The 16,534-nt window shown below is 36.6% G+C and overlaps 3 protein-coding genes across 3 annotated transcripts; all 3 read left to right on the top strand.

Moving 5' to 3' along the window:
* The first annotated feature begins 2,032 nt into the window (after positions 1-2,032).
* On the top strand, positions 2,033-3,158 carry LOC135131589 (putative nuclease HARBI1). The gene is made up of 3 exons (XM_064059400.1): positions 2,033-2,098; positions 2,153-2,229; positions 2,282-3,158. The coding sequence occupies exons 1-3, from the start codon at positions 2,033-2,035 to the stop codon at positions 3,156-3,158; spliced, it is 1,020 nt and encodes a 339-aa protein (XP_063915470.1).
* A 2,710-nt stretch (positions 3,159-5,868) lies between these two features.
* LOC135131590 (uncharacterized) lies at positions 5,869-9,243 on the top strand. Its single transcript, XM_064059401.1, has 4 exons — positions 5,869-6,180; positions 6,665-6,819; positions 6,893-7,339; positions 7,407-9,243. The coding sequence occupies exons 1-4, from the start codon at positions 5,869-5,871 to the stop codon at positions 9,241-9,243; spliced, it is 2,751 nt and encodes a 916-aa protein (XP_063915471.1).
* Positions 9,244-9,261: 18 nt separating this feature from the next.
* Positions 9,262-11,076, top strand: LOC135131591 (uncharacterized). Its single transcript, XM_064059402.1, has one exon. The coding sequence runs from the start codon at positions 9,262-9,264 to the stop codon at positions 11,074-11,076; it is 1,815 nt and encodes a 604-aa protein (XP_063915472.1).
* Positions 11,077-16,534: the final 5,458 nt, after the last annotated feature.

The raw sequence follows: 16,534 nt of genomic DNA on the forward strand, positions 1-16,534 counted from the left end.
TGAAATCCGTACGCCATTAGGGAGCCGCATTTTCAATTTCTCTCAATGTCTGTCATGCTGACAAGATTAGGAAAATACGTATCCTAGTAACTGTTTTTGACCATAAATTATTAATTATAATAATTATTATTAGGGGCGAATTCTGTATCTTAACCTTTTAATAAAGGATCCGTTTGTTAAAGGCTTTATCGTAAAGGAAATGTGAAAGTGAATCCTTTAATATCTCATTCTCTATTGCATCCGTTGAGGAGAAACTGGTGCGTTAGTTCGCCTTTATGTAAAGGAACAAACGGATGTTTTTACTAAGATAGTATATGCTTTTAGAAAAGAAACGCTTGCGTTTACCATTGTGTCAAGAGAGATGGAATCTATTGTACATAACTTCAAATTTTCACAATATCGGTATGGTTGGTGTGACGGGCTCAGGAGATTTTTAAACTTAACTTTTGTTAATTTATGAGATATGAAATTCTTGTCGTGGTCTTTGTGCCTGACATATAGTAAAAATATTAGGATAATAATATAATAATTAATAAATAATATAATATTATATTATATTATTTGCTCGTAGGATGGTTCGTGATGATAGTAACATTAAAAACTTAAAAAAATTAAACATTTTATGAAATCATGCACATTTTTGGAGATATCAGCACTGGCCCCTTATGTCAATGTGGTCAGGGGAGTCTGGCCTTTAATGGATCTTTTGGTCTTTTATGAGTGTAGACCCCTCCAAAGGAGTTGTTTTTGCAAAGTTGTTTATTGGTTACCAGTCTATTTGGAGCATCGTAAAAGTGTTTGTATTTCCACCAAATTCGGCTTAATTAACTTTAATATGACGATTTTAGTGCTTTTTGCTAATATTAACAAATTTAAACCATGAAACTATAAAACTGGACAAACACATCATTGTTCTGACTCATAGTTACCTTTATTGTAATTCCTCTAGGATAAATAATCACAGATTCTCCATTTCTTCCTTTTTGTTTAGAAACGGTCATTATATAAAACTAGTGAAACTGACAGATAATTTGCATAAAGTGACACCATACGTTGCAGGAATTACAATAAAGGTAACTATGAGTCAGAAGAATGATGTGTTTGTCCAGTTTTATAGTTTCATGGTTTAAATTTGTTAATATTAGCAAAAAGCACTAAAATCGTCATGTTAAAGTTAATTAAGCCCAATTTGGTGGAAATACAAATACTTTTACGATGCTCCAAATAGACTGGTAACCAATAAACAACTTTGCAAAAACAACTCCTTTGGAGGGGTCTACACTCATAAAAGACCAAAAGATCCATTAAAGGCCAGACTCCCCTGACCACATTGACATAAGGGGCCAGTGCTGATATCTCCAAAAATGTGCATGATTTCATAAAATGTTTAATTTTTTTAAGTTTTTAATGTTACTATCATCACGAACCATCCTACGAGCAAATAAATACTCCTAATATTTTTACTATATGTCAGGCACAAAGACCACGACAAGAATTTCATATCTCATAAATTAACAAAATTTAAGTTTAAAAATCTCCCCAGCCCGTCACACCTTCCATACCGATATTGTAAAAATTTGAGGTTATGTACAATGGATTCCGTCTCTCTTGTCACAATGATAAACGCAAGCGTTCCTTTTCTAAAAGCGTATACTATCGTAGTAAAAACATCCGGTCGTTCCTTTACATAAAGTCGAACTGACACACAAGTTTCTCCCCAACGGATGCAATAGAGGATAAGATATTAAAGGATTCACTTTCACATTTCCTTTACGCTAGCTAATGCCTTTAACAAACGGATCCCTTATTAAAACGTTAAGATACAGAATTCGGCCCTTAGGCCCGTTATTTCAATTCATAGTTAACTTATGGTTAACAGTTAACCTATAGTTAAATGCAAAGTTCCTTATTTCAATTGATAGTTATATTTAAACCTGAAGTTTACTCATAGTTAACTTTACCAGCACATGTAGTATGAGTTAACTGACAGTTTTCAATTACACTACGACAAATGTCATATTTAGTTTAAAAAATGAACGACTACGAACTAAATGCCTTCAGCGACGATGAGGAACTATCTCTGAGGAAAAGAAGAGTGGTTCGAGAAAGAATAAACCACTTTGAAAAGTGGGACTACAAAGAATTTTTTCAGCGTTTTCGCTTATCGAAGGGAACAGTCGAAAATTTAATAGAAGAACTGGACAACGTTTTAAGACATCCTACGGAGAGGTATGCGGGTCCTGGAGTTAGTTTTCTTTAAATTAATGATTTTCTTAAATAGAAATTCAGCGGTTTCTCCGACAGACCAAATACTGTTGGCGTTGAGATTTTATGCCACCGGCTCTTTCCTTCAGACAGTTGGAGATTTTAGTGGTGTTCATGCAACGACGGCCGGCAAAATTATACACAAAGTCAGTGTAGCACTTGCCGCGTTACGCAACATAACAATAAAAATGCCATCAACTGACGAAGAGCGGCTTGAATGTAAGAGAAAATTTTACAATATTGCACGATTTCCAATGTGCATAGGAGCGATTGACTGCAGCCATATTAAAATTATCAGTCCGGGAGGCGAAACTGCTGAGGCGTTTCGAAATCGTAAACAATTTTTCAGCTTAAATGTTCAAACTATTTGTGACAGTAATTTAAAAATAATGGATATTGTTCCGAGATGGCCGGGATCTGCCCACGACTCACATATTTTCCGAAATTCTAGTGTGATGACTCGCTTTGAATCAGGTGAATTTGGGGACAATTGTGTTCTAGTCGGTGACAGTGGATATCCTTGTAAGTCATACCTGTTAACACCACTTGCACAGACAAGAACTCGCGCAGAAAATTTGTACAATGAAGCCCAGATTAGAACACGAAATCCTGTCGAACGCTCGTACGGTGTATGGAAAAGACGATTTCCTGGATTAGCAATGGGACTGCGAACAAATTTGAAAACAACGCAAGTAATCATAACAGCAACAGCAGTTCTACATAATATAGCCTGTGATGAACGAGAAGACGAACCATGGGTAAATGCAGATGAACAACGTGCTATAGATTTAGTAAACAACAATCCGCCTGATGTTGATGATATTCGTAACAACAGACATGACAACAATTTCTTTCGACAACAACTGATTAATAATTATTTCAATAATTTGTAACAAAGTGTTTTATTTATAGAAACAAACAACAAACTAAATACAATAATTATTAAATCTACTATTAAATACCTATCTAAATAAATTTAAATTGTTGAATTACAAAAGATTTCGTTTAATTTCCTCTTGTTTGAGCTGTAATTTTAAAATTTTCATTTTCATTTCGTGCTCTTCCAAAAATTTTTCACGTTGAAGGCGAACAAATTCTATTTTTTCTTTAATTAAAATTTCGTTTATGTTAAGCCTCTTGTAGGCGAAGTCTCCTTTTCCTTTGCTTCTTCGTCTAGTGCTCAACTTTGCATTGACTGGTTGCTGCAACATTGTAGGTGTGTATGTGGACCAGTTGGTGTTCGAAGACGTTGAGGCAAGTGGTTCTTTTATTAATGGTGGACTTTCAATTTCAGATGCACTCAGTAACTGGTTATTTTTTGATAGATCGTTAGGAACTAAAATATTATTAACTACACCTTCATCACTTGAAATGATGACAGATGTATCCTCACTAATTATTGGTACCCAGTTTTCTGCAAAATATGATTACCTGCGTGTTTTGTATATATTTTTCAGAATTCATAAGTACCTGCTCCATAATTTAACACGCTGGAACCAGGATCATTAATATTTTCCTCAATATTGGTCCGTGATTGGACGGGGGACAAACCTATTATTATCACAGATATAAAAGATAATGAATACATCACTATCAGCTCACTCACTATCACTATCAAAAAGCGGTGTTAATCCAGAAACCACCTCTTCTCCCAATAGTCCCTTGATGGCATTATCAACTTCAGAAATTTCTTTCAATTCGGCTTTACCTCCACCAGTCTTGGTCTTTACTTTTTTATTGTGGGAAAACTTGGCTTTTGTTCCTTTTTTCAAATTATTATATTTTTGTTTTAAAATTTCACATGTACGAAAGTTTGTTGTTGTATTGATAGAATTAAATTGCGCTTCTATTTCTTTCCACGCTCTTTCCTTGTCCTGCCATAGGACAGCCCCGCTTCGCTTATTTTCAATTACGTTCTTCTTTTTTTCGATTAAACTTACTAGTAGTTGCTCCTCTGTTTGAGTAAAGTTTGGTGTTCGCTTATTTGCTGTTTTTTGCGTTTTTCCCATTTTAGTTTAAAAAAACTAAAGATACACTTCACTTTATTCGAAATTTATTGTTTGAAAATTGTGACAATTTTGACGTAGAAATTACAGCGTTGCCTTTCCAACTTTTAGTAAACTCATGGTAACTAAACTAACAGTAACGTTTTCATTGAAATCGTGATTTGTTTATTAACCACTAGTTAACTTGTGGTTAGAATTAACTAGTAGTTTTCAAAACTGGAGGTTAACAAGCGATTGAAATAACGGGCCTTTTAGTGTCCATGGGTGAATGAGGATCCATGGGCTGGTAACCCTAATTGAGGTAAAACTTAAACAATTTTTAACTTGATAATTAAAAAGTTCCTAACAAAACTCTATTAAAAAAAGTTGTTGAGTTTGATGAGCTCTATAACTGATTAAAATTAATGTACTTATTTCTGAAACACCCTGTATACGTATTAATAAAAAAGTAATATTCTAAATGTTGCTTCTAGACCAGAGCTTTTGAAAACATGGAAAATATGATTCAAATATTTACCACTAAATATGGCTTTTTTGTCTAAATAAGACAAATTAAATATGTTTGAATTAAAAAGAGTATAAAATTTTGAAAATTAAACAAAAAGTAATCCGTTAAGTGATTTTACCAAAAAGTTTAATACAATGGTGGGTATATCAAAAACCGTCCTCGACAAATTCTTGAATTACCTACATGGTCCAAATTAATTTCAGTGATGTTTTCGGTGTTAAAAATGTCAACAAATCGTGGCCGAATACGGAGTTACCGAAAAATCACATCACTCTGTGTTCAGGCCAACAATATTGGTCCTCTTGAAGCGACCTTGTGCGCACCCAATCGGGTTTATGGCCCTTGCAGCCTCCTCGGGTTTACCCACCCATTGTATTGTATCATTCGAAAGCGAGACTTAAAACTTGTAACATCTAAACGAAACTTAACAATATATTTGTTGTTGTGTTAAAACGAAGTTTTTATTAATAACGCGAGACTCCCAACGGGTCTCCAAACATTGGTCCTTCGAGCCGGATTCGCGAGTTATCCGAAAAAACAAAACGAAAAGTGACTTCGCGAGTGAGTGACGTAATCACATCGCCTTCGACACCTGGTCTTCGAGAAGTAGCGACACCAGCATCCATCATCGAACCCAGGAAGCAGCGAGAGGCACTTAGAAACGCACCACCACTTGACACAACGACGAAAAAGCTACCTGAAGTCGAGGACGGCATCCACATCAGCGACGCCACCCTCACCAGGACTGAAACCCAAAGGGGACAGCATCCACATCAGCGACGCCGCCCTCTTCAGGACTAAAAGCCTAAAACAACAGCATCCACATCAGCGAGGCCATCCTTCTCACGACTAAAAACCCAGGAGGACAGCATCTACATCAGCGACGCCACGTCCACCCTCACCAGGACTAAAAAACCAAGGTCAGAGATATCTGCTTCCTATTAATCCCTCACTCGCCCGTTAATATAGAAATTTTGGCACTGGTATTTATTATATGAATCCTCTTATACAATCAAGACTGCAAGCCCAATCAACGTTAAATCTATAAATAAGCGTATTTACCATTTGCACAATAATTTATAATCTAAAATGCCAGCATCAGCTCCTTTAATACGTAGACGGGCGGTAATTAAAGCTAAATTAACCCGAATCGAAAAATATGTTGACGAATTTGACCCAAATAAAAACAATATCAATGAACTTTCGACACGATTAGAGCTGCTCGAAGTTACCCTAAAGGACTTCGAAAAGGCTCAGTTAGATATCGAATTGGCGGCCGATGACGAGTCTGAACTCGAAATTCATGACAAAGAGCGCGAAGTCTTCGAAACGCGTTATTGCACGGTTGTATCAGAAATCAAAACATTTATCAAAAAAACGATAAGAAAGGAGCAATCGCAGGTACGTCATCCCAATCAAATTTGGATAACACGTCAGATGAACTGAACCTTAAATTACCAGTGTATAATTTGCCTGTGTTCACAGGTTCATATAAAGACTGGCTTTCCTTTTCAGACCAATTTAGGTCAGTCATTCACGATAACACTAAATTGGACAATTGCAAAAAATTTTACTATCTTAAGTCTTGTTTAAAAAATGAAGCGCTTAAGGCCGTTGAATCCTTGTCGATTTCGAATGACAATTATTCGATCGCTTGGGACCTATTGACTAAACGTTACGCAAACAAAAGATTAATAGCGCAAGAACATGTTTACGCGATTTTGAACTTTCCGGTTATCACCAAAGCTTCTCACAATCACTTACGCGAATTAATTGACAATGTAACGTCTAACTTAGAAGCGCTAAAGGTATTGCAAGTACCAGTACATAACTGGGATGCGATTATCGTTCCCATTATAACTGAAAAATTGGATCTCTATTCCAGACGGGATTGGCAGGGTCAATTAAACACATCAATTCCCAAATATCAAGATCTGCTCTTATTCTTAGAGAAACGCTTTCAAACATTGGAATCGTTGTGTTATTCAAACAAGCAAGTACTTGCGTACAAATTTTCGAATCAAAATTCCGCGACAAACAGTAAGTCAAATAATTATGCGACCACGACTAATTTGAATAATGGCAATAAGTTAAGGTCGTGTAACCATTGCAGACAAGCGGGCCATTATATCAATCAATGTACAGAATTTACAAATTTGAATATCAATGAAAGACTAAAGGCGGTAGATAGGCTACGCTTGTGTAAAAATTGTTTGAGAGGCAATCATGCGACGGTTGATTGTAAATCGAAGTCGAGATGTAAAAATTGCAACCTAAATCATAACACCTTGATACACGGTGCGAACGATCAGCAAACTTCAACGGTACAACAATCTGAATCGGTGTCCCTCAATTCGTATTCTGACATAAATACTTTGAAATCGGGTATTCTCTCTACCGCGATAATACTAATTATGGATAAAAAGGGTCAATACCAGGAATGCCGCGCCTTTCTTGATTCCGATTCCATGAATCAGTTCATAACATCCGATATGTGTAAAAAGCTTGGTCTCACACGTCAAAAAATAGAAATACAAATTGGAGGTATACCAGGCCACAAGTAGTGTAAATTATTCGACGCAAGTTTCAATAAAGTCAAAATATAATCAATATTCGCAGAACATTAGGTGCTTGATGTTAGACAGAATAACAGAAAATCTCCCAGTTAGTTCCGTAAATCTAGCAAATATAACTGTTCCGAAAAACATTAAATTAGCAGATCCACAATTTTATAGCTCTGCACCGATCGATCTACTGATTGGGGCCGAATTATTAGTACCATTAATGTGTATCGGGCAGATTCATTTAGCGCCGGGGCAACCTCATTTTCAAAAAACACATCTGGGGTGGATCCTTGGCGGTACTATAAATTTGACCAACAATAAAACGAAAGCTTTGTGTCATCTCTCTCACCTCGGTACCGAATTACAAGAGCAGGTAACCAAATTCTTAAATATTGAACATGTTAGGGTTATTGCTGACAAACTCTCACCGGAAGAAAGACAATGTGAAACGCATTTTAGGGACACCGTAAAACGTGATTCACAGGGGCGGTTTATAGTACGACTTCCTTTTAACAATAGCCCACCCGATTTGGGTGATTCAAAACAAGGGACTGTAAAACGTTTCCGTTCTCTCGAAAATAAATTTGCAAAACAGCTGGAATTTAAAGAACAATATTCCGATTTTATTAAGGAATATATCAAAATGGACCATATGGAACTTGTAAACAACCCTAATTTAAAAGACGGAATGTTTTGTTACCTGCCACATCACGCAGTTCTTAAATTGTCGAGTAGTACCACTAAGCTTAGGGCGGTTTTTGACGCGTCATTCTGTACGAATAACGGGAAGAGCTTGAATGACAATTTGATGTGCGGGCCGGTGATACAGGACGATTTGTTCGCCATTTTAACCAGATTTCGTATTCATCGTTATGTAATAACTGCCGACATAGCGAAAATGTATCGACAAATTTTGGTAGACCCGGCAGATAGAGATTACCAATTAATTTTATGGCGCGCACACTCAAATGAAGAACTGAACACGTACCAATTAAAAACACTAACGTATGATACTAAACCAGCCAGTTTTATTGCGACGCGTTGTCTATCAGAATTGGCGGCGCAAAATCAGGACGCTTACCCTGCGGCAAGCACCATAATTGGGAGGGATTTTTATATGGATGACCTATTAACGGGCTCCGAAACGGTGTCGGACTTAATTACAATCCGCGATAGCGTGTCCGCCATCTTGCAGCAAGGTGGTTTTGAATTACGGAAATGGGCGTCGAATGCACCGGAATCACTTCCCAATTTAAATACAAAACCTAAACAAAACTCGATCATAAATCTCGACAATGATAATAATTTAACTAAAACGTTAGGTCTATTTTGGGATTCAAAAAATGATTGGTTAAAGTACGAAGTACAAACGGTTAATGTAAAATCTAGAATAACCAAACGTGTAATCCTGTCAACCATCGCGCAAATTTTTGATCCGCTTGGTATTATCGGACCAGTTATGTTAAAGGCTAAATTAGTACTGCAGAATTTATGGTCTTTAAAAATAGGATGGGACGAGTCAGTACCTCAAGACATTCATTGCGCTTGGGTTAATTTTATCAACGAATTGTCGTACCTGCGGGAGCTACGAATTCCCAGAAGAATTTCAGATTTGAGCAAAATATCGGCCCTCGAATTGCATGGTTTTTGCGATGCCAGCATTAAGGGATATGGGGCAGCGGTATATGTGCGCACGTACAACGGTTCAAATAAACACTCCGTATACTTACTGTGCTCCAAATCACGCGTAGCGCCTTTAAAAACGGTAACGTTGCCTAGACTGGAATTGTGCGGAGCGTTGCTGCTTGCGAGACTCATCTCTGCAGTCAGACAAGCATTGAAAAACGTAAACATAACAAAACAATATCTATGGTCAGATTCAAGGGTAACCATAGCGTGACTAAACGGCAGTCCAAATATGTGGCACACTTTCGTAGCAAATCGCGTGGCGGAAATTCAAGAATTAACTAACATCTCAGACTGGCGACATGTTAGCGGCGAAGAAAACCCGGCTGATCTAGTAAGTCGCGGTCTTCAACCTAGCGAACTTATTAACAATGAATTTTGGTTTAAAGGTCCGACGTGGCTCATGTCAGATTTCGAGCTAACTCTATCGGAATATCCCGATTTTAGCAATATTAACGAAATGCCGGAAAAACGCAAAAATATTATAGTCGCGGCAGAAACAATCATAACACCTTTACCCGTAATGGCAAAAATATCTTCGTTGCGGAAACTTAATCGTGTAATAGCGTATTGCCTACGTTGGGTCGATAATTATAGAAAATCAAAGCGACAAGCGCTAATTCTAACCGGTCCGTTGAAAATCTCCGAATTACAAAAGGCAAATTTCACAATCATTCGGTGGGTACAAAACCAGACATTTGCGACAGAGTTAAATAGTCTCAAAAAAGGAAAACCAATAAGCAGTAAAAGTTCCATCTTAACTTTGAATCCATTTTTATCAAAGGACAATTTACTCAGGGTCGGCGGACGTTTAAGGAACGCTAAATTTAATTTTTCCACAAAGCATCCAATCTTAATGCCCAGTAATCATACCGTGACCAAACTAATCATAGAACAATACCACACCGAAAATTTACACACTGGGGCCGAAGGTACTCTGGCCGCAATAAGGCAAAAATTTTGGATTATCTCACCGCGCAGTGTTATCAGGCAAGTGATACACAGGTGTGTCGCTTGTTTTCGAAATAAACCGCGGAAAACTATTCAAATGATGAGGGATTTACCTGCTCAGAGGCTCACACCAAATCGTCCTTTCTTTGTTTCCGGCGTTGATTACATAGGTCCGATTTTAATTAAGGAGTCAACCGGTCGAGGAAAAAGAAATATAAAGGCATACATCGCAATTTTTGTCTGTTTTGCGACTAAGGCCGTGCAGTTGGAGCTAGTCGGTAATCTTACAACTGAGTCCTTTTTAGGGGCTGTGCAGAGATTAGTGTCAAGAAGAGGTCAAATTCGTCACCTATATTCGGACAATGGTTCTAATTTTGTTGGTGCGGCAAATCACGAAGCGCAAAAGCTTAAGGTATTTTTAAAATCTTCAGATTTTCAATCAAAGGTAATAGGAAAACTAGCAGAGAGGAATATGGATTTTCATTTTATTCCAGCACGATCACCGCATATGGGTGGGTTATGGGAGATTAACGTCAAATCGGTCGAAACTCTGATGAAAAGAACAATTGGGCTTGCACTTTTGACTTATGAAGAGTTGTATACGCTTTTGACGCGAATTGAAGCGATTTTGAACTCGCGCCCTCTCACCCCCCTCAGTAATGATCCTAATGATCTCGAGCCTTTAATTCCCGGACACTTCCTTGCAGGGGAATCTCTGACTGCGGTATTCGAAGACGACATCACCGAAGTCAGCACAAATCGACTATCCAGATGGCAACGTGTAGAACAACTACGCCAAAATTTTTGGCGGAGATGGAACCGCGAGTACATTCTTGGACTGCAGGGGAGGTCGAAGTGGACACGACCGTGTAACACACCAACAGTTGGCTCGCTAGTGCTAATCGTCGAAGACGACGTCCATCCATTACAGTGGAACTTAGCGCGCATTACCGAATTGCATTACGGTAAAGAGGGCTTACCGCGAGTGGCTTCACTAAAGACTAAAAGTGGTGTAACGAAGCGTTCATTTCATAAACTATGTCGCTTGCCGATCAGTACAGAGGACACTAAAATAGTACTGACGGATTACGAGTAATTTCAATTAGCAGGTTTATCGTTGTGTTTAATCCGCATTAGTGTTTGTGTAACCTCCCCGTAGGTTTCCATATTTTTGTATTCAGTCTATATTATGTCGATTCTTGGTTGAACCCTAGAAGGTTTCAAGGTCGGCGGTATGTTCAGGCCAACAATATTGGTCCTCTTGAAGCGACCTTGTGCGCACCCAATCGGGTTTATGGCCCTTGCAGCCTCCTCGGGTTTACCCACCCATTGTATTGTATCATTCGAAAGCGAGACTTAAAACTTGTAACATCTAAACGAAACTTAACAATATATTTGTTGTTGTGTTAAAACGAAGTTTTTATTAATAACGCGAGACTCCCAACGGGTCTCCAAACACTCTGTCACCTGATGCACAGCTGAAACTCGTTAAGTGTATTAACTGCGTAAAACTATTAAAAACTGACAGTACTCAACAAATAAACAGTAATGATGCCGCATGGGATCATAGGTGCCCGGTCGATTTATCTGTTGTTGATAATTTTCTTCTTAAATTGCAATCAATAAATAACTCTTCTGCGAGTAGATCGGTGTTAGAAAACTTAGATATTTCGTCTAAAAGTAATTTTATTACTTCATTATCTGTCAGTGCAGAAGCGAAGTTAATCCAGCTATCTTTTGCGTACACGAATATAGCTTCGCTTGTGGCTAAAATAAATTCTCATAACTTATACCTACTCGATAATAAAACTTCATGCATTGCCACTGCTGAAATTTGGCTGACCGACTCCATCACTAACAGCTTAATAAGTAGACTTACCAAATTATCACACCTATGGTAAGGAAATGGGAGCTGAAGTCTGCATTTTATTAAACAAAAACGACTTTCAAAATTTTAATTTTAATGAACTCTCTCACAATATTAGTTCATCTAGGAGTGAAGCTCTTTTTCTTAATGTATCTTCCAGACCAATTTCATTCTGTATTGTCTGTATATATCGCCCATCTGATTTTACTTGGAAAATGACAAAATTGTAATAAGCGAATTACTGGCATTCTCCAGTCGTTACAATAATCTAGTTATCTGCGGTGATTTTAATTTACCTGACATCAAATTACCCGTTTCACACGTACCCGAAGGTAATAATGTCAGTTCACTTTTCGTTGAAATGTAGGTATTTAAACTCCAATTATAGTCAATTGGGGAATGAACCTACTCCTTCTACTCTAGATTTAGTCTTAACTAATGACACTTCTCTGATATCAAATATTAATATTTCCTCTCCTATGAGTATCTCTGACCACGCTTTAATAGAAACTTACATTTAGATTACAAGTATTTCTTCTCCAAAAGTTACTAGAGAACCGGATAAGAGATTACAAACAAGTGGCATTTACCCTTGACCACCTGAAGGGGATGATTTATACACTATTTTTGATGTACACACATTATGGAATATATTTAAGAACACCATGGATTGTGGGGGAATTACTCAAGCGCGTTAAGTACAAACGGAAGTTATGGCGTAAACATAAATTTACAAGATATACTCAAGATTTCAAAGCACACCGTGATTTCTCTAATACCCCGAGTAAAGATCTAAATAATGCCAGGCAATCATATGAAAACTCCATAATAAAAAGAGGAACCAAAGCAGTATATAACTACACAAAACGTAAGCTCTGCTGTAAAGCTTATCTGTCAATTTTAAAAAATAATAGCGGTCAATAGTGTTAAACAAACTCTGAAGCTTTAGCACAATTTTTTGAAAGTATCTACATATTGCAGTGAAAGTCTGTGCAATTTCCCTAAGACACTATTAGCCAATTGTGCACCACTTGTATGGAAAATATTGAAATAAATGATGCAAATATTTATCGTGAACTGCTAAGTCTTTCTGAAAACAGTGCTCCTGGACCCGATGACATTTCAGCATCTTTTTTGAAAAGATATGCACTTCAATTATCCAAACCACGTACGCATATAATTTCATAATCTTTACTTTCCTCTATTATTCCGTCTGATTACCGACCTATTAGTCCAACATCCGTCTATTGCAAAGTCATGGAAAGGATTATCTGCACACACCTAATTCAGTTCGCGGTTAATAAAGGAATAATTCCAAGACAGCAACATGGCTTTCTGCCTGGTCATCCCACTGTTAGGTACGTGTCTCCAGTTTTGTTTAGATAAGTGAATTCAAGCTGCTGATGATGGTAAATCTGTTGATGTTATTTAGATAGATTTTCACAAAGCTTTTGGCAAGTTCCCTAATCAAAGACTTATACATAAATTAACCAACTGGGGATTAGAGGTTATATTTTAAAATGGATATCCACGTTTCTATCAGATCATTATTTTTTTGTCAAAGTTGGAAAAATCTATCCCGTCATGTCTGGTGTGCCACAGGGATCCGTTCTCAGCCCTGTTCTATTTGTATTGTACATATCACACCTAAACCGTCTTTTAAAGTCTGCTCATGCTTTATACGCTGACGATCTTAAAATATTCAACAACCCTACCAGTAATCGTGATACCATCGCTGACGACTTAAATGTAGTGCCACAATTGTGTGATTTCTGGTTAATTCCAGTTAACAAAGAAAAATGTGCGTAACAAATCCTTGAGTAAATTCCCGCATTGGGAAAGTTTCTATCAGAAACGTTGACAAATATTACGATCTCGGTATCATCAATCTATTACACTGAAAAAGGCTAATAGAGTAATACTTATATCTGCTTTCCAAAGCTTTTAAAACCTTATCGAAAGAATTATTTCTGATTCTTTACAAAGCTTATGTTAGACCAGTAATGGAATATGGGTCTATACTTGGTGGCTTACTGCGTGGTCATTGATAAAGCTAACCTATGAAATGTATAAATCGCGGTCTCGGCACAATTTTTTAAACAACGGGGTTTTTAGTGCATGGAACGCTCTACCGGCAGATCTTATTGAATCTGAAAGCGTTAACACTCAAAACTAAGGTGCACCTCAGTCATGCGTTAGCATGAGATTCATAAAATAATATCTAAATTAAAGTCTATATTATATATTCCGTGAGCTTAGTAGGCTATAGCCTCAGCGCAAACCACAATAATAATATTAATAATATTAATAACACAACTAATCACTCTCTAATTTTAAATTTAAAACGAATTAATCCGTTCTCTCGAAAATGTGGGAATTCAGTAATGTTGCCCCCGATTATATTTAATAGCAAAAGTAATAAAGTATTATTATAATAATATTATTCAGAACATTGTGCTCCATTGTAGCTTAATTAACAAGTTTAGTCCTCTGTTTTGAGGAGACAAACACATTCTAATCAATAGTGTACCATTTGCGCCACCGGTTTTCATTTTATATTAAAATTAAATTTTAAAATTTTTCAAAGCAGCGGAATGTATTGGACTGTACTTAAAGGGCGAGGGAAGTTCTGTCCAAATAACCTTCGCCCAATTTTTTTTTTTTCATTTTTTAAATTCTTCAAGTAACATTCTCATGATTTTTACTTCCCGAGCGTAAGCGAAGGAAGTATTGTAATCGAGTCCGTCGGCCGACTCTCTACTTTTACGTTTTCTCGAGCTTTCATGACCCCTAGAGTACGAAGAAATAGGTCTCCCGTTTCCGTCTGTCTGTCCGTCTGTCTGTCTGTCTGCTGTCCGTCTGTCTGTCCGTTTGTCTATCCGTGTGTCTGTCCGTTTGTCTGCCGTCCCGGATTTTTATTAGACAGATAATCTTCGAAAGTACTGAGCCGATTGTTGTCAAATTTTGTATTTATGTTAAAAATTTCATATAGATGGTAAAACGCTAACCAAAAGTTGTCTAATCATCCTCATCAATAATGTGATGACGACGCTTCAAAATTGTACATAGTAAATGGGTTTTAATTTGTATAAAATCACATATTCCTACACATGTAGTTTATGACTGCGAATTGAGTTTTTACCCAAGACCTCCAAATTTTTGAAAAAAAAAATCAAAATTATCAAACAAGATTTTGCCATTTAATTTGGAGTCTTCAAAACCGAATGCTTTGAAATCTTGCAGATGATTTAAGGTTATGATAAGCATGATAAATTTTTAATGAAAATATATTTACTTATCCCCTCCAAAAAATTGATGACATCACCCCTAAACTTGGCTGAACAAATCCTATCTAAATTGTACAAAATATGATGAGTCTGTACTTGTAATTTATCATTCCATTCATATTTTTTTGATTTGCATATACACGGTGACTCAAAAAAATTAATGAATGCGTGAATTTATTTTATTGATTTAATCAGGAACTAAAAAACCGAATGCTTTGAAATTTTGGAGATGTTTCAAAATTATCATAAGCATGGTAAATTTTTGATCAAGATGTATCTTTTTATCAACCCCCAAAAAATTATGAGGTCACCTCAAAATTTTGCCCAATATATCCTGTCTAAAATGTACAAACTATGATGAGTCTCTACTTGCAATTTATCATTGCGTTTATATTTTTTAGATTTGCTTATGCAGGCTTACTCAAAAAATTTAATGAATCAGTCAATTTATTTTATTGAAGAAATCAAGAATTATTGAAGTCATCTCAAACTTTTGCCGAATAAATTCAACCCAAAATGTGCTAAATATGATGAGCTGTGAATTATCGTTGCATTCATATTTTTTAGATTTGGTTATACAGGTGGCTCAAAAAATTAATGAATGAGTCAATTTATTTTATTGATTAAATCAGGCTACTCCATTTTCCCAGAAAATTTTGGGAATACAATACTATTATTTTTAGTATTACGTTGCACCAATGTTGATATACATGTCCTTGCAAAAATGTTGATGGCGTCATCACAGGATTGTGTAAAGAAAAAACTCAACTCGAAAATGCTGGATATGTTTCATTGTATTTCAGGAACGAGGGAAGTTCTGTGGTAACAACTTTCGACCAATTTTTTGTAAATGAAATAAAGCGGCATATAGTGCGTCTGTTTTAAGAATTCCATAGTCTTGTAAAACCGCAACAAATAATACTTCTCAAACGTTACTACTTTTGTCTCACTTTCTGTCATTGCGGTTGAAATGGTACGTATTGCCTAGCATTTTAGAGACGGTTTTAAAGATCTACCGGAACGTTCGTACAAAGCAGAAGAAATTATTATAAAGCCTGCAACAATTCATAACTATTTGAAAACCGCTGTCAAATTTCGGGTTTCACTCCGACAGGAGGAGCTATGTGATCCCTGTCGCACATCCGCTTAAGTTAAAATGAGATAGCGCTTTGTTGTTTTTGTTTCTCACAGCATAACGCAAAGTATCAGTAGTGAAAAAAAGAGAGAATGAGTTTTTACGATATCATGGAAAAATTAAAACAGACGGACTGTACAGGGTGTTTCGTGATGTATTCGAAAATTTTGGAAGCGTCTTCTGCAGGTTAAAATGAGACGGAAAGGTATTAACATATGCCCAAAAATGCATAGTTTTGAAGTAATAGGGCGCAATAATAGTTATT

Source organism: Zophobas morio, unplaced genomic scaffold (genome assembly GCF_036711695.1).
Source record: "Zophobas morio isolate AGI-343-1 ecotype UQ-CSIRO unplaced genomic scaffold, CSIRO_AGI_Zmor_V1 ptg000021l, whole genome shotgun sequence".
In the NCBI taxonomy this organism is placed as follows: domain Eukaryota; kingdom Metazoa; phylum Arthropoda; class Insecta; order Coleoptera; family Tenebrionidae; genus Zophobas; species Zophobas morio.

What these genes read in the sequence shown, in the direction of transcription:
- LOC135131589 (XM_064059400.1), top strand. Translation starts at nt 2,033, where the DNA reads ATGAACGACTACGAACTAAATGCCTTCAGCGACGATGAGGAACTATCT. An exon ending in CTCTGAGGAAAAGAAGAGTG is followed by an intron (nt 2,099 to 2,152) that starts GTTCGAGAAAGA and finishes GAATTTTTTCAG; the next exon opens with CGTTTTCGCTTATCGAAGGG. An exon ending in TTAAGACATCCTACGGAGAG is followed by an intron (nt 2,230 to 2,281) that starts GTATGCGGGTCC and finishes TTTCTTAAATAG; the next exon opens with AAATTCAGCGGTTTCTCCGA.
- LOC135131590 (XM_064059401.1), top strand. Translation starts at nt 5,869, where the DNA reads ATGCCAGCATCAGCTCCTTTAATACGTAGACGGGCGGTAATTAAAGCT. An exon ending in TAAGAAAGGAGCAATCGCAG is followed by an intron (nt 6,181 to 6,664) that starts GTACGTCATCCC and finishes TCTCTATTCCAG; the next exon opens with ACGGGATTGGCAGGGTCAAT. An exon ending in GGAGGTATACCAGGCCACAA is followed by an intron (nt 7,340 to 7,406) that starts GTAGTGTAAATT and finishes GCAGAACATTAG; the next exon opens with GTGCTTGATGTTAGACAGAA.
- LOC135131591 (XM_064059402.1), top strand. Translation starts at nt 9,262, where the DNA reads ATGTGGCACACTTTCGTAGCAAATCGCGTGGCGGAAATTCAAGAATTA.